Here is a 26616-nt window from a genome sequence, read left to right on the forward strand (position 1 = left end):
TAACTGAAGCAAAGTATCTTCAGTTTTAATGTATGTGTCAATTTGGTAAAGCACTTTTAGCAGATGCATTTTAGAGATTCCCACAAGTATGAAATATTAAAATGCACTATTTTATTTCTTTCAGCAGGTTTAAAAAAAGATGGTCACTGCCTTCAGGAAAGTAGAACCTAGTAGTGATGTGGCTTCTTAGTGAGCTTCTTTTGTGTTGAAGACACACCATGGGAAGTGTGTAGGCTTGTTGGGCAGAGATGGATTCAGACATAGCTCACATATTTAGAGGCGCTGGGGCCTAGTGGTAAAGTTACCTATATAAAATTTAAAAGAGCCTTAGTGAAGCAATTAAGGGAAAACGGTGATGAAAGATGATAGACTCAACATTTAGATCTCAGATTCATCCACTGCTGTTACAAGAGCATTGCCTAGAGAAAGAAAATCAGGCCGGATGAAATGGGTTGGTTCTGTAGTGTGAGTCAGAAGTCTAGCATTTCATCGGATAGGCTGGTGCAGCAGAGGCACGTGTTTTTGGCACCCAGAGTTACATCCGGTTGGCTTGATCTGATTTCAGCTGCAGTGGATGAGTGGTCTCTGCAAGTGGTTACAGTCTATCTTAAGCACCTGTTGTGTGTGTGATTTTTTTTTTTTAACCTTAATGCTTTTTCCTTGGGAGCTGCCTCAGTTAGTACACATGTGTAGTATAAATGCCCAGGGGAGTTGATGCTCTTGGGGCAAATTCCTACCACTTGAGTGTTAGGGGTTGGGGATGGGTTAGTTCAAGGTGTGTTTTACAGTTCTTCTGAGTCCCCAGCAGGACTGAACTTTGGCCTTTAGAGGTACTTAGTTCAACACTATGCCATTAATTTGCGTTTTCTCTTCCCCATCTTGTCCCTTCATTCCTACATCCCATTTCTTATCATAGGCGCTGGTTTGAGGGGAATTCAGATTAATAAGACATTGGCTCCTTTTTTTAATGTTACTGCCAGCATATGCAATGTACTATGTTTCTGATTTTACTGAACAGTTGCAAAATGTTACAATGAAATCAAAAGTGATTTTTGTCAGTTTTATCAAAGTGCTGGTAGGTTTTAAAAATTAATTTCATTTTTTAAAATTATATTTTCAAGTTTTTTGCTCACCAAGTTTTAGAATTTAGCATTAAGTGCTAGACTGATAGATTTTTATATAACAAAGGGCTGTTTAGGGATATATGTACATACAGTTGACCCTTCAACCAAATGGGTTTGAACTGTATCAGTCCACTTACACAGATTTTTTTTCAATAAATATATTGGAAAATTTTTTGGAGATTTGTGACAGTTCGAAAAAACTTTCTTTTCTCTAGTTTACTTTATTGTAAGGATACATTGTCTAATACATATAACATTCAAAATGTGTTAATTGACTTTTATGTTTTAGGATTCTGATCAACAGTAGGGTGTACATAGTTAAGTTTTTGGGCAGTCAGAAGTTTATATGCAGATTTTCGGCTGCATGGGAGTGTCAGTGTTCCTAGCCCCCCCAGCGTTTTTTAAGGGTCAGCTGTGTTTATGTTTGAAGATTCCTTTGTAGTCTTGTTTATAATTGGAAATAACCTAAACATCCAACAATAAATTGGTTAAATAAATTGTGATATATAAATCTATGATATACATACAGCTATAAATATCATGTATGAATATAATAAGGATAAATGCTTATACTATGTTAAGAGAAGAGACTAAAGGTACTTATCAGCCAGTATAGTATGACCTCATTTAAAAAAATGAAAAAGATTAAAAAATATTGGAGATCATGCAGAATGTTAACAGTAGTTATTTTTAGCTAATGGAATCTAGGTTATCAATGTAATTTTTCTTTAAAGTATTCTATGCTTAAATAAATTTTCATGAAAACATTTCTGTTATACTGGAAAGATTTTTTTGCTTAATCCTTAGTAGCTCTTCAAAATGATTTGGTGTGTTGCTCATTTTAAAGCATTATGGAATCATCAAAGAAAATCAATGCATACATGTGAATTTCTAATATCTTTGTTGCAGGTTTGGAGCTGTTCAGGATGTTTCTGTATATTTCACATGCCCTGTATCCAGAAGTGGGCTAAAGACAGCCAGTTTCTGGTGTCTTCTCCTTTGACAGATGATGATTTTGGAAAGAGAGATTATCCCTGGCCTTGGTAATGTTTTCTAATTTAGTTGGAATATTAAGTTGTAAAATAAATGAAAATTATAGCTCATAAGTTGCTTTATTGGCAGTTTCAGGATCCATGTTTGGCTTTCAATTAGTTGTTTGGTTTTTGTGAAGATAAGGAACTTCGGTAATGGCTTTCTTTCTTATTATCAATTTGTATAACTACTTGTTCCTTTTAGTAACTAATAATTTATTCAGACCTAATTTTTTCCTCTTCAAGAAAACCCCTTAATTATCCTTTTTAAAGAACTTTCATCTCTTTAAAATTCTATAAAACTGGAATCGTTCATAATTCTGGTACTTTTAATCTGGAGTTCCTGCTAGTGTATATTAATTAGTATCACATTGTGTAAGATTGTCGTCTAACATATTTTGATCATAGTCTTTCCAATTTTATTCTTGGAGTCTGTCAATTGCAGGTATATGTTATCTACTCTCATCAGTTTACCTACATTTATTTTATTAGTTTGGCTTATTATTGATGAATATATAATTGTGAACTTCTAGTGTATTTCCAGAGAGAGCTGGGGAGTGGAGAATTTATATCTTTGTAAATAAAGACAATAAAAAATTTTCCAATACTGGCAGCCCAAAGGGTAGATTTACTGTCGAGGTAATGAAGCATAAACTTCAGGGACTCTGTTTTCACATAAATGTTAACTTTTATAACTAATTTTATATTTTTTATAGTTTTCCATTCTTTTCATAAAAGAGACCCCCAAGTTGTATAAGATTCAGGCCTCAGAAAATCTGGATCTAGATCAGATCTCAAACTGATATATTTGTAAAATTGTGGTAGTGTAGTTTTCAAAAAAATTTTTAGACATAATAGTAACTTTGTAAAATGTAATTCTCTACCATCTGTGAGGGAGTTTATTCTCATCTTGCCCATGGAGATACTGCAGTTAATTGAATTGTTCAGGCTTCTCTTACTGTTAAGCCATAGGCTAGGATTTGAAACCTATGATTTGACTTCCAAATTCAGTGCTTTTTCTATTCAGAGTTATATCTTATAATTCTTTTAGATATGTTATTTGTTTTCATTGAATATTAGCTTCTCTGAAACAGTTTAACATTTCAAAGCCTATATTTGTTTTGCTACTTTCTCTTATTTATTTGTGGGAGGATTTTAGTATTTAATAGGCATAGAATTAGAGTAGATATTTTGGCTTAATCTTAGAGATTTGAAAGTTAGGGTTATTTTTCCCCACTTGCTCTTCTCATCTCTTAAGTGGTCATTTTGCCATGGAGTAGAAAGTACACCAGTTAGGAGAGGATGAACTACTACTCTTCATTGAAATCTAAAAGGAACAAAAAACTGCATCAATTGTATGGTAACCTTTGCATTCTATATTTCACATTTTTTAGGAAAGAAAGTAAGTAACTGTTCTGGATTTTGGTTAATCCTTGTCAGGATGGAGCTAGAACTTGATAAAAATGTTTAAAATTAGTTGGTTTGTGGAAATCAAACATGTAAAATACATATTTCTACTAAGATATTGCTTTTTTATAAACAATACATAATTACATTTCATTGTTAGAATGTCATTCAATTTAAATAAAACTCATTTGCACATATTGCCCTCACCTTCTGTATTTCCCAGAACAGTTCAGACTCAGTATTGATGAGCAATTTTAAAGTGTGATAAGTTGCTTTTTAGCTATCCATATCTAAGCTTATTAAAAGTACACAGTAGCTTAGAGGAAATGGTAGACATATTTCAGTAAAGGAAAATTTTAACACTTCCAACAAAATTCCAATTATTTCTTCCAGATGAGACATGGAATTTTGTTTTGATTTTTAATTGCAAGAAGAAATATCTTTTAGTTATTTTGAATATTATGTGACATTTATTTGGAAACAGTATGTTCTCGGCAATGACAATATGTTGTATGTGTTGCAAAAGAAATTTAAATGATTATATGAACCTGTTTTTCCAGTACATATACTAGCTATACTCATTTGTCTTTATTTGTGAATGAAGTGATCTGTAATTTATTAGTGAATTTGATATAGCAGAAGTTTACCACTTCTAGTACCAAAACTACATTATTTTAGTCTTGCCAGGTAAAAATCTTGCTGCACTAGTGGAGGATATGAAGGAGTATTTGAACTTCTCTTTGACTTAGGCACATTTGAAGATACCTATTTTGTATTAGATGTTGAGAAATACAAAATTCTTTACTTTCAAATACTTTCCCCCTTAATTCTAGATCTTAGTCATCTTTATTGCCTACATATACCTTGATTTCTTTCTGTTGTCTTCTGTTGGTAATATATTTTATTTATTTGTAAACCACCTAACAAAACTTTTAAAACATCAATCTTTATAAAAACTGGAGTGAATAGCTTACGAATAAAGTTTAAGTGGTAAGTAGAAAGCTAATGTTGCTTTCTTTTTGTGGCTGTGTTCTTGGTATGTGCTGCTTAATACACTAGCAACTAACCCTATGTGGTTATTTAAATTTTTAAAAATTATAAAATAAAAATTCTGTTCTTTCCTCAGTTGTAGATATTAGCCACTGTTCAAGTGCTAACTAGCCATATGTTGCTAATGGCTACTGTATTTAACATGGTAGGTATAGAAAAGTTCCATCATCTCAGGAAATTATATTTGACAGCTGTTCTAGATGGTTGAAATTGATTTTAGTAAAATCTTGTTTCTTACTAATAAAAAGATGGAGCAGAGACTGTTTTAACATAAAACTGAGTATACCCTAGTACCCAGTATGTTTATATTCTTGTCACTCATGTCACTTTTAAAAATGAAATTAAGTGATTTCATTCTTTGTAGTCCAAAATGTAGGTTTGAATACAAACGATCTGACACTCCTAGTAGGTACTATTGTTATTGTGGGAAAGTGGAAGATCCACCTTCAGATCCATGGCTTGTGCCTCATTCGTGTGGCCTAGTATGTGAGAGAGAATTTAAACCTCCTTGTGGCCATAAGTGTTTACTCCTATGTCATCCAGGTGAGTTATAAGTTACATTTCTTATTGTGTGTGAGTGGTTTACTTTTTATGTTGAGGCAAAAGAAACCCAAAAACTGAAAGTTGAATTAGAACTTAAGTTTATGTAAGAAAATATTGGAAGGGAATGCCTTTTAAAATACCAGTAAGGAAAGCATTAGAAACTACAGATAGGTGTAGGAATTGAGAACTCTTCTGATAGTTTTTCCTTTCATTGGATTCTAGGTCCCTGCCCTCCTTGTCCAAAGATGGTTACAACTACTTGTTACTGTAAGAAAGCAAAACCTATTCCTCGCAGGTGTAGCATGAAGGAATGGTCCTGTCAGGGCCCATGTGGGCGGAAGTTGCTTTGTGGACAACATAAATGTGAAAATCCTTGTCATGCAGGTAAAAAGGTCATCATACCTGTTAGGTGTTCTGACTTTTAACAAAAGTCACACAGTCTCTATGGCTTTTATAACATTTCTGTGCTAATTTATTATTGTAATTTTAGGAAGTTGTCTACCCTGTCCAAGAGTTAGTAGACAAAAGTGTGTCTGTGGCAAACAAGTAACTGAAAGAAGCTGTGCAAGTCCATTGTGGCATTGTGTTCAAGTAAGTGTATATGTGTTTTGAGGGGTGGGTATTAAAGAGCACAGAAAGCATGAACAATTAGAAATGCTAATTAGTCTTAGATGGACAAGAGGAGAGGAAAAATAGTAACTCAGATTAATTGTATTCACTTTTAGGAAACTTTCAGTTTAATATTTTAATTACTGGGGGAAATATATTTTTTCAAATTAATAGCTACTTATTGAATTTGGATTCAGTACTTATGTACTTCCTTGGATTCAGTACCTCTCTCGCTCTCTTTCTTCTTTCTTCAACTTAATCCCTCCTCTCTTCTTTAGTTAACCCAGTTGAGGAAGTAGGATTGAGTTTTGTAGATTGCTTGTCCTAGAATTGGCATGGTTTTAATACCATTTAGAAATCTTGGGTAGATGGCCATATGAAGCTGTCTGTAGTTTTTTCTTTTTAAAATACACTTTTTGGGACTATTGGGTGTTTGTATGTGTGTGTGTACATAGGTATATATGTATATATACATTTGTGTGTGTGTGTGTGTGTGTGTGTATATATATATATATATATATATATATATATATATATAAAACCCATCTAAGATGTAAAGCATAATTATATGAGGAACATAAAGATGTTGCTTAATTGTAGTTGAAAAGTGGATTATGTCATGTATAGTCTTGCTGACTTTTAAGTCCTTCACTAGTGCATACTGCATTTTATTTTAGGTATGTGGAAAAACACTGCCATGTGGTAATCATACATGTGAGCAAGTTTGCCATGTTGGTGCTTGTGGAGACTGTCCTAGATCTGGGAAGAGGTTCTGTCCATGTCAGAAGTCAAGTAAGACTTTTAAAAATCTTTAATAGGGTATAATTACTTATCATGCCAACTAGAGTACTTTCCTAATTCAACTAGATTTCTCTGCAAGTTCATCAGGTAGTTTTAGTAATAACACAAATCTGGTACTAGATTTCATACATTTGCATGAGAGGACAATATAGCATAGTGGATTAAGAATTCAGACTTTGGAGATAGGCATATCTGGGTTCAAATCCCACATTCATTAATTACAGTGTTCTCAGTTAAATGGGGATGGTAATAGTACCTTTTTTTAAAAATAACTGTGAGAATTAAATGATGAAATGCACATAATATATTTAGTGTAGTGCCTAGAACATAAGGAAAACCTAATAATAAGCTTTGTCATTATTTATTAAATTCACCTGTGTTATAGGTGAATTTAATTTTGACTGCTTTGAGTAAAGGCCTAGAAGGGTTGCAGTTTGAGTCCACTTCCTTGACTCTGCGCTGTTAACAGCACACATGCTTAGGTTATTGCCAACAATTGTCATATAGTATGTTTGTTATGTGTATGTATAATATGTTTAAAGGGCAGTTTCATAATGTTTTAATGTCTACATCTTTGTTTTTTTTAATCCTGTGAGGTTAAGAGCAAATTTTTATATATAATTCTATATATTGTAGAATTCTTCATAGAGGTTTACATGGTCTTACTCATAAAACTGTGCTTCTTGAGGATGTCAACTTGTGTCAAATTTTTTTAGAAAGCATAAACTTTACACATATTAAGGATTATTTCTAAAGTTAATTTTTTCCAATAATTATGTAGATAGTCTGAAAGGGCTATCATTCTTTAGGGAGCCAAAGAACATGGGACATTGTTAGTGCTTTACAGTACTGTATCTTATTAAAATTGACTTGTCATCTGCTTTTAGAGTTTTCTTTGCCTTGTACAGAAGATGTACCAACTTGTGGAGATAGTTGTGACAAAGTACTTGAATGTGGAATCCATAGATGTTCACAGCGTTGTCACCGAGGTCCTTGTGAAACATGTAGACAGGTTAGTCATCTCGGGTAATAATCACTTCTAAGGGTTGCCTTTCATAATAGGTCAAATGGGACTGTTCTGCAACTGTTTTCCATCACTTGGTTTCATAAACCTTTATGTATGATCTGCATGAGTTTAGTGACCTAATATTTATGGTGAAGAAGCAGATTATGCCAGCAAGCAAATCTAAAAATTACTTGTTTATTTTTGCTTGGTCACAATTTGAACATTGTAATTTTTATCAGGTAATGTGGAGTTGTTTGTTCCCAGAAGAAATTCAAAGCAATGATGAATTAGACCTAGTGCTGAGAGAGAAGAATGCCTAGAATTGACATTTTAAAGTTAAATGTTGTGGGTTTGGCCATCGTACTAGTTAGCCAATTTTCTTGTTTCACCAAGACAACATGTGCATGGGTTATGGTGGAACTAGATGTAAGTCATTTTAATGCATGGTGTCGTTTTACTATTTAGTATCACATTTTTGCTAAGTTTAATAGTGGAAATTCTACCGAGTTCTTTTTGGAACAAAGTAAGAAAAAATTTTGTAGGAAATTCAGCCTATTTTTGGTAAAGCCTCATACAAGAGACTTAAAACTTCTCTTTCATTTTTTAGTAATTATAGAAATTGCAACGTGGTAAAAATCATGTCAATGAAAGTCAGCTTTACTAGTATTTATTTGGTTCTTCCAGGAAGTGGAAAAGCATTGTCGCTGTGGAAAACATACAAAACGAATGCCATGTCATAAACCTTACCTGTGTGAAACTAAGTGTGTTAAGATGCGGGACTGTCAGAAGCATCAGTGCAGGAGAAAGGTATGTGTAGTAAGCTTGGGAAACTGATTCAGAACTGCTATTCTGCTATGGAATTTTTCCTTTTTGGGTCTCTGGTAAGTGCCTTCTTGACTTGTTCTTCTAATGTTCAGTCATATTCTTTGCTTTCCATATGAAATACTAATAAAAATTCTAGACTAATCTTAAGTATCTGTATTCGGGGAAAGCTTACCAGTGCTTTTGAAGGGTCTCTTTTGGTCCTGTGCATAATCCTTTCAAATTGGTTCCTGGGCCGTTGGTGTTCCCTGACTTTAACACATCATAGCAGTGTTGAAGAGTTCTTTGGTGTTAAAGATTTCACTTCTCTTGTCCAAATCTTACTTTTAGACTCTTGTTCAGCCTAAGTTGACTGGGGTATTTTACTGAGTGTGTAGATTTGCAGTTTCTTTAAGTCCCTTTATTCATGAATTATATGGGGAGATTCCTTGTTCTTAGATCTCCTGATATACAGTGACTTCAACATTGTTTTGCTTAGTGTTAACACAGTATCTTTTTCCATTCTTTTACTTTTCTTCATATATTTATATTTAAAGTAGAATTCTTACAGGCAGCATTTAGATAATTATTTTATTTTGTCCAAGTTGACAATCTTTGTCATTTAATTTGGGTGTAGATCATTTGCATTTAATGTGACTCTTAATATGGTTGGATTTAAATCTATCATTTTGCTATTTATTATTTGCCCATGTGTTCCTTGTACCTTTCCCTCTTTTGTGTCTTCTATTTGATGTTTTTCCAGTGATTCTATTTTAACTTCATTTGACTTCCTGCATTTTATACCCATGTATTTTATAAACCCCAAATGCATTGTTTTTATTTTTGCCTTAGAAACCTTTTAAAGAGTTTAAAAGAAAATAAGAAAAAGTTGTCTTGTATTGTTATCATAAAAATCACTATTTTTAGTGCATTTCATTCTTCTATATAGATAGTGGTTTCTATCTGATTTCATTTTCTTTCTATCTGAAAACTTCCTTTAGCATATTTTGTAGTGCCGATCATGATTTTCAATTTTGTGAAAAATATTTGTGGAATTCTAGTATGACAGCTTTTTCTACGTACTTTAAAGATGTTGCTCCATTATCTTTTAGCTTGCATTTTTTCCAACAGACAGCATGGTGCTGTTGTTGTCTTTGTTCCTCTGTATGTGATGTATCTTTCTTCTTTGATTTTTTTTGAAGATTTTTCTCTTTATCACCAAAATTAAGCAATTTATTTGTAGTGTCCCTTGGTATAGCTTTCTTCATGTTTCTTTAGCTCAGTTTTGTTGAGCTTCTTGGAATTGTATAGCTTTCATGGAATTTGTGAAATTTTCAGTCTTTATTTTTCAAATACTTTTCCCCCACCCATTCCTTCTGAAACTCCAATGACATACACATTAGGCTGCTTCAAGTTCCACAGCTCCTGATGCTCCACCAAAATCCCTATTTGATGAATAAGAGATTATAGTTGGTGAGGGAAATATCTAGTAAATTCTCACTCAGAAGTATCTAGTAAAGCAGTATAGCCAAGATCTGAGCTCAAGTCTTCTGAATATAAAAGTTTTTTCTTTCTATATGTTGTTTTCTATACTTGCTTTCCCCTCAGTGTTGCCCTGGAAACTGTCCACCTTGTGATCAAAACTGTGGACAGACTTTAGGATGTAGAAACTGTAAGTGTCCATCTGTCTGTCACAGAGGTAAAATTTAACAACAGCTGTTAAATTACTAAGTCCTATTAAGCGTTTATTACTTAGTCCTATTAATTTGTTTTATTTTAGCTTATATAGCTTTGTCTTTGAGTTCACTAATTTTCTTTTGTATTTTCTAATCCATTGTTTATCCATCCTGTGTTTTTTCATCTCATAGTATTTTTTTTATCTCTGATAGTTGGAGTAAGATCTGTTCTTATATCTTCCATGTCTGTCCTTAGCATGCTCATGCTTCCTCTATCTTGAACGTATGGATGAACTACACTTATAATGACTGTTTTTAATGCCTTGTCTGCTAATTCATCTGTCATTTCTGGGTCTATTTCTATTGATTGATTTTTCTTCTTTTGGGTTATATTATCTAGCTTCTTTGCTAGGTAATTTTTTTATTGGTTTCAAAACATTGTGAACTCAACATTTTTGGGTGCTTTTTTTTTCTTTTTTTGTATTCCTTTTAATATTTTAAAGCTTTGTTCTGGATCAAAGTCAAGCTATTTAGAAACCATTTGGATTTTTTGAGGCTTGCGTTTGTTAGATGTGACCAGACCATCCTTTTATCTAGGACTAATTTGGCATTGCTACTGAGGCAATAACACTTCTAAGTACTCTATTTGGTGCCTGTGTAAATAGAAGTTCTTTTTCTCTGGCCACAGGGAACCCAAACTATTCCTAACCTTGAATAATCTCTGGAAATGTTTCTGCCTTCTTCCCATGGTTCTTTATGAGGTTTTGGGTAGTTTCCTCTTGCACATGTATAGGCTAGTACTCAGCAAAGATTCAGAGGTCACTTCTCAAGTTCTCCAGAGCTTTCTCTGTAATGCTGCCACTTCTCTGCAAATTGTAGCCATGTTGGCCTCTCTGAACTACAAATTTTCTCTACCCAGCTTGGTGAGACCACTGGACTGTGCTTGTGATCTTCGTCCTTGTACTGCTGCCTGGAAACTTCAGGTCTGGGCTGATGCTATGTAGGACTCACTGTGTTTGTTTCTCTTTTCTTAGGGATTGCTGTTCTGTGCTGCCAAATTGTCTAATATCTGTAAACTGTTGCTTCATATATTTTGTAGTTTAAGGCAGGAGAGTAAATCTGGTTGTTGTTACTCCATTATGGTCAGAAACAAACATGTAAAGGCTTAATTAAGTTGTGGACCTCATAACCTTTTCCCTGATTGCCACTGGGAAGGTGATAGGCACATAGTATTGGTAAATATTTGTCTAATTGAACTATTTTGACTTTAAATTGCTTTTCAATAATGTATTTTATTTTGAGCTATTTTTATATACTGAAACTTGTTCTTAAGTAGGTTACAATCTGAAGTTTTTTTTTTTTAAGACAATTGTAGTTTCTATTTCCAAAGTTTGGATATCTGAGATGTTAAGGAAGGAGTTAGAATGACAAGGTGGATTTTAAGTAGTTACCTTGTGTTCATGAGGGAAAATTGGGACAGATCAGACCGCTGTAATTCTCGCAGATTGGAAATCAAGGAAGGGACAAAATATAGAAAGCTAGAAGTAATTAGTCTATGTCTTTAGTTTGTTTCTGTTTCCATGGTTGGAAAATAACTGCCATCTGATTTATACATTGAACTGGTTTTATTTTAATTAAATTTTAGAAATAGCCAGATTGTTTGCCTGAATTGACTATAGGGTTTGACTAGATCCATTCCTTTGGTTAATGTTGTCAGCCTCTGCATACATAAGTAGAAATGAAATTATCTTATGGGACTGTTTTAAGTCATAGAATAGTTAACTAAAAGGCAAGAAAATTTAGATTAGTTTCATTAAATTAGGTCATTGTCTGTTTAAATTTATGAGTTCTTAATATAATCTACTTAGCAGAAGAATGTTGATAACTCGAATACTGTTATTCTTATAGTAGTGAAAAGAATTCTTTTGCTGTCCATAAGTTCTATAAATAACTAGTAATGACATTCATATTATGCATGGTTCTCAAATTACCTGTTCTTTATATATTGCTTTCCCCTCAGTGTTGCCCTGGAAACTGTCCACCTTGTGATCAAAACTGTGGACGGACTTTAGGATGTAGAAACCATAAGTGTCCATCTGTCTGCCACAGAGGTAAAATTTAACAATAGCTATAATTTTATGTTTGTATTTACACAGTGCTTTATACCTCATAGAGAACTTTCACATTCATTACCTTACTCTTAATAATCTTGAGAAGATGGGGTAGTCACCAAAATCCCTATTTGATGAATAAGAGATTATAGTTGGTGAGGGAAATATCTAGTAAATTCTCACTCAGAAGTATCTAGTAAAGCAGTATAGTCAATATCTGAGCTCAGGTCTTCTGAATATAAAAGTTTTTTCTTTCTATATGTTGTTTCCTTACTTCTTTCCAACCTTCTCCACAAAGTTTTTAAATTAGCATGTTCTACGATTTTTTTCAGTATTATTTTGAATTTTAGACATTTATGTGTCTCATAAAGGATTGGATATATCCTAAGCCAGTGGCTCTCAAAATTTTTGGTTTCAAGATCTCTTTGCACTTTTTTTGGACCCAAAGACTATGTGTTAATGTGGCTTTTATTAATTGATAAATTATATAGATTTGAAATTAAAATGCAGTAATATTACATTTATTTTAAAAAATAGCAATAAGAAACCCATTATTACTTCATACCATAACTTATTTTTTGTGAAAAATAATTATTTTTATGAAAAAGTTTAGTGAGAAGAAAGATATTGTTCTACATTTTTGCAAATGTCTGTAATGTCTAGGTTAATGTAAGGTAACTGGACTCACATATCTACTACTTCATTCAATCTATTAAGTATTTAAGCTTCTGGAAAACTATGCATTTAAGACCTTTTAGACCCCTCCCACCTGAAAAAGTCTGGTATTAGGCATTGAAAACTGGGTTAATTTTACCCATTTGGAGTATGTTGAAATGAAGTGGAATCTACTAAAAGATGTAGAGGGTAGTGGGAAGAGCATGGACTTAGGGCAAGAGGTGCTGGTTCAAGCTGGACTCTGCCACTTAGCTTTATGACCTGGGACAAACAACTGTACTATGTTTGTTGTTTTCCTTTGGGGCTAGGTGGATGCTAGATTAATCTCTTAACCCTCTCAGAAATCTTGCAAGTTATATTGGCACTACTATTGTTTTGTATGAGGAAATAGGCAAAGAAACTATTAGCCCAGGGTCATAGAATTAGTTTCAGGTGTTAGGATGTGAACCCACACTTTAATGATATTTCCATTATACCATATAGCCTCCCCATTAGGAAAAGTGGCAGATTCTATTAACCCCATAGACATTTTCCTGTGGATATTCTCTGATTTGTCAGTGTCTTAAAATTGTGAAGATTAGAACTAGTTTTTCAGTTCTGACCATCACTTAAAAGGATTTTATTTTCTTTTATGGTCAGATTACATCACTGACCCATTACATTTAAATTTCATCAATGTTTTAAATTTAGTCATTAATTCATTCTGTGAGTGTTTTTGAGTGTCTACTAAGTACCAGGCACTGAAATTACATGAGTGAACACTATTGACAAAGTGCATTATATCGCTGACCCATTACATTTAAATTTCATCAATGTTTTAAATTTAGTCATTAATTCATTCTGTGAGTGTTTTTGAGTGTCTACTAAGTACCAGGCACTGAAATTACATGAGTGAACACTATTGACAAAGTGCTTGCTCTTATGGAACTTATTTTTTTACTCCTCCTCAGTTAGAATACAAATAAGTACTCAAATTAATATATAATGTCAGGTAGTGACAAGGATAGAAAGAAAATCAGTAAAATTAAAATTGTGGTAATGGGGATGGTATATGTTATTTTATATAGTGTGGTAAAGGGAGGACTCTGAAAAGGTGACATTTGAGAGGAAGTCCTGAAGGAAGTAAGGGGTCAAGCTATGTGGAAATGGGGGTGGAGTAGTGTTTCGGACAGGAAAGCCATGATTGCAAAGGCCCTGAGAAAGGAGCATTTGAAGGAACTGCAAAGAGGACTGAAGCATGTACTCAAGGGGACAAATAGTAGGATATGAGGTCAAGGAGATGGTGGTATAAAGGATTGCAGGGCAGAGGAGAAAACATATAGGGCCTTTTAGACCATTGTTAAACACTGGCCTTTAAGTAGAAAGCCTGACTAATTGTATGACCATTAAAGAAGTTGGATCAGTAGTTTAGAGTTTTCTCACCAAGAAAACACCAGGCCTAGATGATTTTTACAAATGATTTTTAACCAACATTTAAAGTATATGTAAGTTCAATCACTTTATAATCTATTTGAGAGTATATATATAAAAAAGGAATGTGCCCTAACTCATTCAGCTACCAAGGAAAGTAAGAGAAAATTACAGGCCAATTTAATTCATGAACATGTTTGTAAAATACTAAAGTTTCAGGTACTCATCCAGCTATCCAGTACTACAGTAAGTAGCTGTCCAGAACCTTAATCTATCATAACCAAGTTAGGTTTCTCTAATAATGTGTGGTTGATTTACAATAGTAAATTTAATATTTAATTCACTATTAGCAGATTAAAAGAGAAATGAGATCATTTCAGTAAATGTTTAAAAAATAGTTAACATCCATATATGATGAGAACTTAACTAGAAATAGAAAGGAGCATCCTTAACCTGATATCTGCAAAAAGGCTAGCGTAAGCATCATACTTGGTGGAGAAATACTGAAAGTATATCCCACTCTTGCATTATGTTCAAGCAAGTCCCATAAATACTTCAGTGTTCATCTCTAAAAGATGGATTCTTCACCTAAAAATAGTTAATATGTTTCTAAGTATCAGCAAATACCTGGTGTTCGATTTTCTTGTCTCATAAATATCTTCACTTTTTACTTAGTTTGTATAACTTAAAAGCCTTGTAAGACTGACATGTTGTAATTTGTTGATGTCTCTAAAGTCTGCTCATTTATAATTACCCTCCTCTATCTCTCTTTTACCCACTGTTATCTATTTAAGAAACTATATTGCTTTGTTTAATTCCAAAGAGTCTGGATTTTGCAGATTGCATCTCTGGTATTATTTGACATTTTCCTCTATTTCCTATAAATTATTGGTGGGACTGAGAAATTTGATCAGATCTGGGTTCAGTTTCTTTCGGGGGCAGGGGGTAACATTTACTTTTTAAAAAAGAACCTTTTTAGCCCCTAACAAAATTACCTTAATGGAAAGGATTTGAAAGATACTGTTGTGAAACTCTCACCATTTGTTTAGCTCACAGTGATATAAGATATAAAGAATCATTATTTTATACCCTTTTCCATCATTCTAGACACCCTTGTAATCAAAGTTATACTGTAATTCATAGGGAGAGGATACTAACTGTATGTTTACACTCTGAAAAATAAAAGTTTGATTTATGTTTCTTTTAATTTCAAGGTCATATATGTTTGTAGTTCTGGAATTTTTGGACTAATACCCATTTCGGCTCTTGACCCACTGGTCACATAGTTCCATTCTTCATGCTGTTCTCTTTTATATTGAAAATATTATCATTGAAGCTGTTTTAATTTATCTGTCACGTTGTATAGGTATCTGAAATTCTGTTTATCAGTAGGAAGACTTTTCAGAGAAATTATCCTGTATACTTAATACTTAATTTTTAAAAAGAAATAATGCTGTAGTTTAGAGTGGCAGAAAGTTATGTTTGATAAGTCTTCCTTAGAATTGCTGAAGATGAATTATCATTAAGTGTGAAATTGATATAATATGCTTAATGAGAACAGACTTACTGTCATCATTAACTTTTAAAAATGTGACATCTGATCATTCTTTTGGAAGGATCAAAATGAAATTTGATCATGTGGGTTAGGATAACTTGGCTTGTATTATCATTAATATAATACTTTGCTGGCTTATATACTTTACTTACCAAAACACTGAATTATAAATTTGGTAATTTATACCATACATATATGTTTTTCCCTCTGGTACCTTTTACTCTCATTTTCCTTTTCTATGTTCATTATTTGAATCAAAATTCTTAATTTCTGTTTGTTTTAGGGAATTACTTCGAACTTTCAGAGCTTTACCCAGTCTGTTTTTCATGATTAATTTGTTATTGATCAGGTTAACTGCTTTTTAGTATTATGCTTGGTCCCAACACCTAGGCAGCAGTCTCTTAAGATACTCACCTCCTTTGGTGAAGACTTGTATTCCCTTTATTATTTCATTTCTGATGGGGTACCTTACTTACTAGAAACACTAGATTGGGAAAAAGCCCTTAAGATGATATTAGAGCCTTGGGGAGAATTTTATAGCCTGTTTAAAAAGGTGTTTTTCTTTTTGTTTTTGTGTACTTCTATAACAAAATAAGGTGAAAGCTGAATCCCAAATAAATTTTTCTTTTAAAATGTTTATAGAAGAAATACTGGAAATTATAGCCTAAAATGAGAGCAATGGAAAATTGTACTTGATTTTTGTACAATAAATCTGTAGAAATAACCTGATGAAAGAAGTTACTCTAATTGGGGAATTTATCTAAAAATTATGTACTTGAATAAAAGTGTGTATGAAAGTAAGCCAAAAGGGTTATTGTTAATATTAGATTTTCCAACGTCTTAGATCCATTTTATTTATGTAGTTTTGAAGGAGTAATGTGTTAAATTTGTTAGTACAGAACTATTAGAAAATTTTCAGGAAAATTCTACAACTTTATATTGAGGTAACAGTGTATATATAGAAAAATATACAAATCATAAGTGTATATAGCTTTGTGAATTTTTATAAACTGAATATAACCATGTATCTGGAACTCAGATCATTAAACAGAACATCCCCACATTTCCAAAACCCTGATTGTATCTTGTGTAACCATCATCCTGATTTTGAACAGTATAGATTAGTTTTTCCTGGTTACTTTAAGTAAATGGAATCATTTACTGCATACCCTTTGTGTCTGGCTTCTTTTGCTTAATGTTATATGTGTGAGTTTCATCCTTAATAGTATCTTTATTCTCATTATAGAGTGTTCCATTGTGCAAATATACTAAACTTACTAGTTATACTGTTGATGTGCATTTGGGTAATTAAGGAAATTTCTTCTGAAAGTGTCAGACTTTTTTTTTCAGGCAGTTGCTACCCCTGTCCAGAAACTGTAGATGTGAAGTGCAATTGTGGTAATACAAAGGTGACAGTACCCTGTGGCCGAGAACGTACCACTAGACCACCCAAGTGCAAAGAGCAATGCAGGTTAGTGTGAAGCCATACACACACTTATTTATATCTGGTGTCTAACAAATTTAAATTCATAACTGGTTTTTAATATTGCTAGTATTTTTAATTTTTTTCTGTTTTACAGCACATCATAGTTGTAAATATGCTTCCGTATGTAATCAGAAGATTATTGATAATTGCATGTTAAATATAATTGTTCAGTAACCAAAAGTAATTTAAAAAAATGCTTTATGTTTTAGCCGACCACCAACTTGCCATCATACAAGTCAAGAAAAACATCGCTGTCACTTTGGCTCTTGTCCTCCGTGTCATCAACCTTGCCAAAAAGTTTTGGGGAAATGTGGTCACTTGTGTCCTGCTCCATGTCATGATCAAGCGTTAGTAAAGCAAACTGGCAGGGTAAGGGAATTATATTATTTAGAAATAGTTCATTCTTGTGAATCATATTTTCTTAATTTTACTTAGTCTTTCAATAAGCAGTGATTAAGTACTTGGTATTAAGCATTGTGATAGGAGTTGGAGTACAAGGTAAATAAGACTTGGTTTTTGTCTTAAGAAGCTCACATAGAAAAGGAAACAAAGCAATAAACAAATGTTACACAGTGTGATAGTCATGTGATCATGATACAGATGAATTTGGCAGTCTTCATATATTGTGGGTTAGGGTTATAGATATCTCCTGATATCCTCAAAGATTAATTCACATATTCAAAAAATAATTTGTTGAATTGTTGCTATGTGTATAGCATTCTTCTAGGTGCTAGGGAGACAGCACCTAGCAAAATAATGGAGATTATGTTCCACTGGTGGAAATTGGATATTAGAATTGTTTTATACTCCTTTTGGCCATTGAGAAATGAAAGAGGCTACATTGCCTTTGTTCTATCATTTAAAAACAAGTCTGCCTCAATTTTTAATATCAAATGTGTGTTGCGGGGAACAATCTGATAGAATACAGATGGAATAAAATATTCAGTAAGCATAATTTGTTTATTACTTGAAAAAAATTTCAACCTGCTTGAACAGAAGATACGTGGAGCTATTTTCTTAGATTATTGTGATGGCCACATAATTTAATCTCTCTGACTTAAAATTGTTATTTATTTTACTTGTAGCACCAGCCTACAGGCCCTTGGGAACAACCTTCTGAGCCAGCATTTATTCAGACTGCATTACCTTGTCCTCCATGTCAAGTTCCTATTCCTACGTAAGTATTAGATTTTTAACTTAAAAAAATGTTTTTTAACATAGTTCAAAGTGTATCTGAAGTCACCTTCTCTGCTTTTTCTTTATGAAGTTCATCATTACTTCATGCTTAGCCTATAAACTAGTTTCTGTCTTCAACCTCATTCTTTTCCAAATGTATTTTATACACTGCTTAAAAACCTCCTCTAGATGCTTTTGAGTCTTTTTTCCTTATTTGGAGTTTGGTGTCCTTCTTAGCTTCCACAGCAACCTGTGTATGCAGTTAACAATTATTCATCCAGGAGATTATCTGTTCGTTTTCCTGACTGATTGCCATTCTAGTCTGTAAGCTCCTTGAAAGCAGGAAAGGCAGGTTTTAGGTGTTTGAGGGAAAACCTGAAAATGAAAGGGAGTAGTTTCCTGAATGAGTCAGGAAATGACTTGGATTGAGTAGTAAGGAGTCCTAGGGTACTAGGATCCTAGGATGGTTCATACTTTCAGCAGAGGTTATGGAATACAGGGGAAAAGGAAGCACAGAGTGCTGGGAAGCAACTTCATACGAGAAAAGGGGCAGTTGTTTACCATTAAAGTTCCAGATTGACTATTGGTACCTTGTATATCAGTCTTTAAATAAGAGAGGGTTCTTACTTTCTTCACTTTTAAAAGCTCTCACTCCCATTTTGTCCTTTCACAATTTTCCTTTCAGTTTAAATAGCACGTACACTTTTATAAATGGGTTGTGCAGTCAAGTTTGGAGACAAAATGTTGAGGGCTATTTCCACAAACAGAGTGATTTTAGTCTATAGATTTTGTGGAGGGGGGAGGTACAGTTACCACAGAGGTTCCTTATGTACCTATTCAATTAATAATTATTAGAGACTCTTCTTAAGGACTTGTGGTATGATCATGAGGCACCAAGTTGTCTACTGTATTGCTTCTAAGTTTGAGTTATTAGTGATTATCAGTGGCCTAAATTTTTCCTTTAAGAGAAACAGAAGAGACATTGATATTATGACTCATAGGTGCTAAAACTGTCAATATGTCGTAGTCAATTAGCTTGGAATTCTTTAGTCTGTTTTATAGGAAGATTATTTAATGTATGTGCCTGTCTTTGTCTTATAGCAAGAATGTATGTGTATCTTATTTAATTCAGTAAATTTGCTTGAAATCTTTTAGGTTGGATTAAATATTTTCTGACAGTAGAAAAAACTGGAATTGCCATGTCATATTTTACTAGAGTTTTAAAAAATTAAATTTTAAAGAGTCTGCCCTTTGTACTTAACTAGAATGTGCTGCTGGAAGTGTTTTGTGTGTATATATATATATATTAAATGGACTGTGTTTTAGAGTAAGGACTCTTGCGTTCAGTGTTGTGCTTCTCACTGATTTCTACCTTGAATAAGTTATATATCTTCTCAGTCTTTTTGAAAAATAAAGAAGTTTAAGCTATCCACAAAATTGTCAGTGTTCAGGAGAGAATTTATGGAGGTCCTTAATTATAATAAAATGTCCTGTGTATCTCATAACAATTCTTAAAGTCTATTTTGTCTGATGTTAGTATAGTCATACCTACTTTCTTTTGGTCACTGTTTGCATGGAGGAATGGATACATTCTTAGAAATACCCAAACTGTTGAAAATGACTCAGGAAGAAGTAGAAAATCTGAATAAAACTCTATTTAGTAAAGAGATTGATTTAGTAACCAAAAACTTACAGTGAAGAAAATCTCAAGACCAATGACTTCACTGGTAAATTGGACCAAACTATCAGTTAACACTGATGCTTCATTAAAGAAGGATACTTCCTGACTCATTCAGTGAGGCTAGTATTTCCCTGATACTATAAACAGAGAAGGATATCACAAGAAAAACAAACTATAGACTGATATCCTTTTTGAATGTAGGTACCAACGTTCTCAACAAAATACTAGCAAGCAGAATCCAACAACATGTGAAGAAGATTGTACTCCATGACCAAGTGGGATATATCCCAGAAATATGAGGTTGATTGAACTTACGAAAACCAGTCAATACAATACTTTATCAGTAGAATGAAGGACAATTGATGCAGAAAATGTTTGACAAAATATGAAACACTCAACAAACTGGAATAAAGGAGAACTTCCTCAGCCTTTTAAAGGGCATCTATGAAAAACCCATGGTTAACTCCATACTTAATGGTGAAAGATAGAAAGCTTTACTCTTAAGATATGGAGCAAAACTAGTATGTCTGCTCTCACTGCTTCAATTCAACATTGTGCTGGAGGTACCAGCCAGAACAATTAGAATAGAAAAAGAAATTAAGACATGTATTCATACTGGGAATAAGTAAGTAAAACTGTACATTCAGGTAACATGATCTTATAGTAAGGAATCCTTGCAAAAACTATTAGAGATATTAAATGAGTCCAGTAATGTTATAGGAAACAGCAGTATACAAAAGTCAATTTTATTTCTGTGCACTAGCAGTGAACAATAAGAAAATAAAATTAAGAAAACTATTCCATTTCTAATAGCATTGAAAAGAATAATTTGTTTATGTAGTAAATTTAAAAAATCCAAGATTTTATACACTGAAAACAAAAAACATTGTTGAAAGAAATTACAGAAGACCAAACACTGTGTGGTACTGGCATATAGATAGTCATACAGATCAAGGGAGATAGAATTGAGAGTCCAGAAACAAATACATACATTTATGGTCAATTGATTTTTGACTAGTGTGCCAAGACAGTTACTTAAAAAATGGAAAAACATCTCATGTTTGTGGATGGGAAGACTTAATATTGTTAAGAACACTCCTCCCCAGACTGATCTACAGAGATAGTGCCATTTCTGTCAAAATCACAGCTGGCTTTCTGTAGGAATTTACAAGTTGACCCTAAAATTCCTATGGAAGTGTGAAGGATCCAAAATAGCCAAAATGGTCTTGCGAGTGAAGACCAAAGTCAGAGGACTCACAGTTCCCAATTTGAAAACTTACTACAAACTACAGAAATTAAGAATGTATGGTATTGGCCTAAGAATAGACATATTGATCAATGGAATACAATTTAGTCCTGAAAGAAACCCATAAATTTATGGTCAATTGACTTTTGACAGAAGTGTCAAAACAATTCAGTGGGGGGAAGAAATTTTTTTCCAACAAATAGTGCTGGGACAACTGGATAGTCACATGGAAAAAAATGAAATTGGTTCCCTACATAGGTGTAAATCTTGGATTAGGCAGGTGTCTTGGATTAGGCAGGGTTTGTTAGATATGCCACCTAAAGTAAAAGCAACAGAAGGAAAAAATAGATAAATTGGACTTCATGAAAATTAAGTCAGGACATTTTTAAGAATTTGTACTTCAAGGACAATATCAAAATAATTGAACAGACAACCCACAGAATGGGAGAAAATGTTTGTAATTTGTGTATTTTTTAGAGTGTAAAGCATGTATAAAGAATTCTTAAACCAAGAAACAAAAAGACAATCCAGTTAAAAAAAGGCAAAGTCTTTTTCAGATATCTACAAGTGGCCAGTAAACACATGAAAAGGTAGTCAATATCATTAGTTAGGGAAATGCAAATCAAAACCACAATGAGATACCACTTACACTCACTAGAAAGGCTAAAATAAAAAAGACATACAATAAGTGTTGGTGAACATATGGAGAAGTTGGAACCATCATACGTTGTTGTTAGGAATGTAAAATGTTATAGCTACTTTAGAGAAGTTTGGTAGTCCCTCAGGAAACTAAACAGAGTTACCATATGACCCAGCAATTTTACTTACATATAAACCCAAGAGAACTGAAAATATGTGTTCAAAAAAACTTAACACATACATGTTCATAGCAGTATTAACAGCAAAAGAGTGGAAACAACTCAGATGTCTATCAAGTGATGAAGGGATAAATAAATGTGGTATATCCATACAATGGAGTATTTTTCAGTTATAAAATCCTTAAATTACTGATACATGCCAAAACATGGATGAACCTAGAAAATAGAATGCTAACTAAAAGCTAGACACAAAAGGCCATGTAATGTTTTTTATTCCATTTATGTGAAGTGTTCAGAATAGGCAAATCCATGGAGAAAGAACATAGATGAGTGATTGCAGGGGTTGGGAGTAGGGGACTGTGGGGAGTAATTTCTATAGTTACAGGGTTTCTCTTCGGGATTATGAAATACTCTAGAATTAGACAGTGCTGATGTGACTATGCTAAAAACCACTGAATAATACTCTTTAAAAGTTCAGGTTATATGGTATGTGAATTTTATCTCAATTTTAAGGAGGAAAAAAACATATGTTTATAGATCCTTCTAACACTGATAAAATGATTTTTTCAGTGACAGCTATACAATATACATATACTTTACAAAGTATATGTTGAAAAATGTTACTCATCACATGAACTATCCAGGTAATAAAATTTCTTTCTTAGAGTAGAATGTTCATGTCTTCTTGCCCATTAACTTTTTTTTTTTTTTGGGAACACTTCCTAGTAGAAGTGAAATTTTTTTTTAAATTCTGATATCATTAATCTACAATTACAGAAAGAACATTATGTTTACTAGGTTCCCCCCTTCACCAAGTCCCCCCCACATACCCTTTCACAGTCACTGTCCATCTGTGTAGTAAGATGCTGTAAAATCACTACTTGTCTTCTCTGTGTTGCGCAGTCCTCCCCGTGTCCCCCACATACTCTACATGCTAATCATAATGCCCTCTTTCTTTTACCCCACCCTTATCCCTCCCTTCCCACCCATCATCCCCAGTCCCTTTCCCTTTGGTAACTGTTAGTCCATTCTTGAGTTCTGTGATTCTGCTGCTGTTTTGTTCCTTCAGTTTTCCTTTGTTCTTATACTCCACATTTGAGTGAAATCATTCGGTACTTGTCCTTCTCTGCTTGGCTTATTTCACTGAGCATGATACCCTCTAGCTCCACCCATGTTGTTGCGAATGGTAGGATCTGTTTTTTTCTTACGGCTGTGTAATATTCCATTGTGTATATGGACCACATCGTCTTTATCCATTCATCTACTGATGGACATTTAGGTTGCTTCCATATCTTGGCTATTGTAAAGAGTGCAGTGATAAACATAGGGGTGCATCTGTCTTTTTCAAACTGGAGTGCTGTATTCTTAGGGTAAATTCCTAGAAGTGGAATTCCTGGGTGAAATGGTATTTCTATTTTGAGCATTCTGAGGAACCTCCATACTGCTTTCCACAATGGTTGAAGTAGTTTACATTCCCACCAGCAGTGTAGGAGGGCTCTGCGTTCTCCACAACCTCACCAACATTTATGGGTGTTTGTCTTTTGGATGGTGGTGATCCTTACTGGTGTGAGGTGATATCTCATTATGGTTTTAATTTACATTTCTCTGATGATTAGCGATGTGGAGCATCTTTTCATGTGCCTGTTGGCCATCTGGATTTCTTCTTTAGAGAACTGTCTGTTCAGCTCCTCTGCCCATTTTTTAATTGGATTATTTGCTTTTTGTTTGTTGAGGCATGTGAGCTCTTTATATATTTTGGATGTCAATCCTTTATCGGATCTGTCATTTATGAATATGTTCTCCCATACTGTAGGATGCCTTTTTGTTCTATTGGTGGCATCCTTTGCTGTACAGAAGCTTTTAAGCTTGATATAGTCCCACTTGTTCATTTTTGCCTTTGTTTCCCTTGCCTAGGGAGATATGTTCATGAAGAAGTCACTCATGTTTATGTCCATTAGATTTTTGCCTATGTTTTTTTCTAAGAGTTTTATGGTTTCATGACTTACATTCAGGTCTTTGATCCATTTGGAGTTTACTTTTGTATATGGAGTTAGACAGTGATCCAGTTTCATTCTCTTACATGTAGCTGTCCAGTTTTGCCAGCACTATCTGTTGAAGAGACTGTCCTTTCCCCATTGTATGTCCATGGCTCCTTTATCAAATATTAATTGGCCATATATGTTTGGGTTAATGTCTGGAGTCTCTAATCTGTTCCACTGGTCTGTGGCTCTGTTCTTGTGCCAGTACCAAATTGTCTTGAATACTGTGGCTTTGTAGTAGAGCTTGAAGTTGGGGAGCAGGATCCCCCCCACTTTATACTTCCTTCTCAGGATTGCGTTGGCTATTCGGGGTCTTTGACGGTTCCATATGAATTTTTGAACTATTTGTTCCAGTTCATGGAAGAATGCTGTTGATAATTGGATAGGGATTGCATCGAATCTGTATATTACTTTGGGCAGGATGGCCATTTTGACGATATTAATTCTTCCTAGCCAGGAGCATGGGATGAGTTTCCATTTGTTAGTATCCTCTTTAATTTCTCTTAAGAGTGTCTTGTAGTTTTCAGGGTATAGGTCTTTCACTTCCTTGGTTAGGTTTATTCCTAGGTATTTTATTCTTTTTGATGCTATTGTGAATGGAATTGTTTTCCTGATTTCTCTTTCTATTAGTTCATTGTTAGTGTATAGGAAAGCTACAGATTTCTGTGTGTTAATTTTGTATCCTGCAACTTTGCTGAATTATGATATTAATTCTAGTAGTTTTGGAGTGGAGTCTTTAGGGTTTTTTATGTACAATATCATGTCATCTGCAAATAGTGACAGTTTAACTTCTTCTTTACCAATCTGGATTCCTTGTATTTCTTTGTTTTGTCTAATTGCGATGGCTAGGACCTCCAGTACTATGTTGAATAACAGTGGTCATTCCTGTCTTGTTCCCAATCTCAGAGGAAAAGCTTTCAGCCTCTCACTGTTCAGTATGATATTGGCTGTGGGTTTATCATATATGGCCTTTATTATGTTGAGGTACTTGCCCTCTATACCCATTTTGTTGAGAGTTTTTATCATGAACGGATGTTGAATTTTGTCGAATACTTTTTCAGCATCTATGGAGATGATCATGTGGTTTTTGTCCTTCTTTTTGTTGATGTGGTGGATGATGTTGATGGATTTTCGAATGTTGTACCATCTTTGCATCCCTGGGATGAATCCCACTTGGTCATGCTGTATGATCCTCTTGATGTATTTTTGAATTCGGTTTGCTAATATTTTGTTGAGTATTTTTGCATCTACATTCATCAGGGATATTGGTCTGTAGTTTTCTTTTTTGTTGGGGTCTTTGCCTGGTTTTGGTATTAGGGTGATGTTGGCTTCATAGAATGAGTTTGGGAGTATTCCCTCCTCTTCCATTTTTTGAAAAAGTTTAAGGAGAATGGGTATTATGTCTTCTCTGTATGTTTGATGAAATTCAGAGGTAAATCCATCTGGCCTGGGGGTAGTTTTGTTCTTGGGTAGTTTTTTGATTACCAATTCAATTTCGTTGCTGTTCATTGATCTGTTTAGATTTTCTGTTGCTTTCTGGGTCAGTCTTGGAAGGTTGTATTTTTCTAGGAAGTTGTCCATATCTCCTAGGTTTCCAAGCTTGTTAGCATATAGGTTTTCTTAGTACTCACTAATAATTCTTTGTATTTCTGTGGGGTCCGTTGTGATTTTTTCCTTTCTTGTTTCTGATACTGTTGATTTGTGTTGACTCTCTTTTTCTTTTAATAAGTCTGGCTAGAGGCTTACCTATTTTGTTTATTTTCTCGAAGAACCAGCTCTTGGTTTCATTGATTTTTTCTATTGTTTTATTCTTCTCAATTTTATTTATTTCTTCTCTGATCTTTATTATGTCCCTCCGTCTGCTGACCTTAGGCCTCATTTGTTCTTCTTTTTCCAATTTCAATAATTGTGACATTAGACTATTCATTTGGGATTGTTCTTCCTTTTTTAAATATGCCTGGATTGCTATATACTTTCCTCTTAAGACTGCTTTTGCTGCATCCCACAGAAGTTGGGGCTTTGTGTTATTGTTGTCATTTGTTTCCATATATCGCTGGATCTCCATTTTAATTTGGTCATTGATCCATTGATTATTTAGGAGCATGTTGTTAAGCCTCCATGTGTTTGTGAGCCTTTTTGCTTTCTTTGTACAATTTATTTCTAGTTTTATACCTTTGTGGTCTGAAAATTTGGTTGGTAGGATTTCAATCTTTTTGAATTTACTGAGGTTCTTTTTGTGGCCTAATATGTGGTCTATTCTGGAGAATGTTCCATGTGCACTTGAGAAGAATGTGTATCCTGTTGCTTTTAGATGTAGAGTTCTATAGATGTCTATTAGGTCCATCTGTTCTAGTGTGTTGTTCAGTGCCTC

The 26616-nt window shown here is 33.8% G+C and overlaps 1 protein-coding gene across 7 annotated transcripts in view; it reads left to right on the forward strand.

The window, feature by feature from the left end:
• NFXL1 (nuclear transcription factor, X-box binding like 1) overlaps positions 1-26616 on the forward strand; it is a 65488-nt gene that overhangs the window by 6482 nt on the left and 32390 nt on the right. For 6 of the 7 annotated variants that reach the window (XM_073237668.1, XM_073237666.1, XM_073237672.1 and 3 more), the window contains exons 5-15: positions 2034-2167; positions 4977-5155; positions 5378-5539; positions 5646-5746; positions 6442-6556; positions 7453-7577; positions 8256-8378; positions 12069-12159; positions 17150-17270; positions 17495-17654; positions 18371-18462. In XM_073237668.1, coding sequence (XP_073093769.1) covers positions 2034-2167; positions 4977-5155; positions 5378-5539; positions 5646-5746; positions 6442-6556; positions 7453-7577; positions 8256-8378; positions 12069-12159; positions 17150-17270; positions 17495-17654; positions 18371-18462 — 1403 coding nt within the window. The remainder of the gene's footprint in view (positions 1-2033; positions 2168-4976; positions 5156-5377; positions 5540-5645; positions 5747-6441; positions 6557-7452; positions 7578-8255; positions 8379-12068; positions 12160-17149; positions 17271-17494; positions 17655-18370; positions 18463-26616) is intronic. The other variant, XM_073237671.1, reaches the window with a different exon arrangement.

This window comes from Manis javanica, chromosome 5, assembly GCF_040802235.1.
Source record: "Manis javanica isolate MJ-LG chromosome 5, MJ_LKY, whole genome shotgun sequence".
NCBI classification, from domain to species: domain Eukaryota; kingdom Metazoa; phylum Chordata; class Mammalia; order Pholidota; family Manidae; genus Manis; species Manis javanica.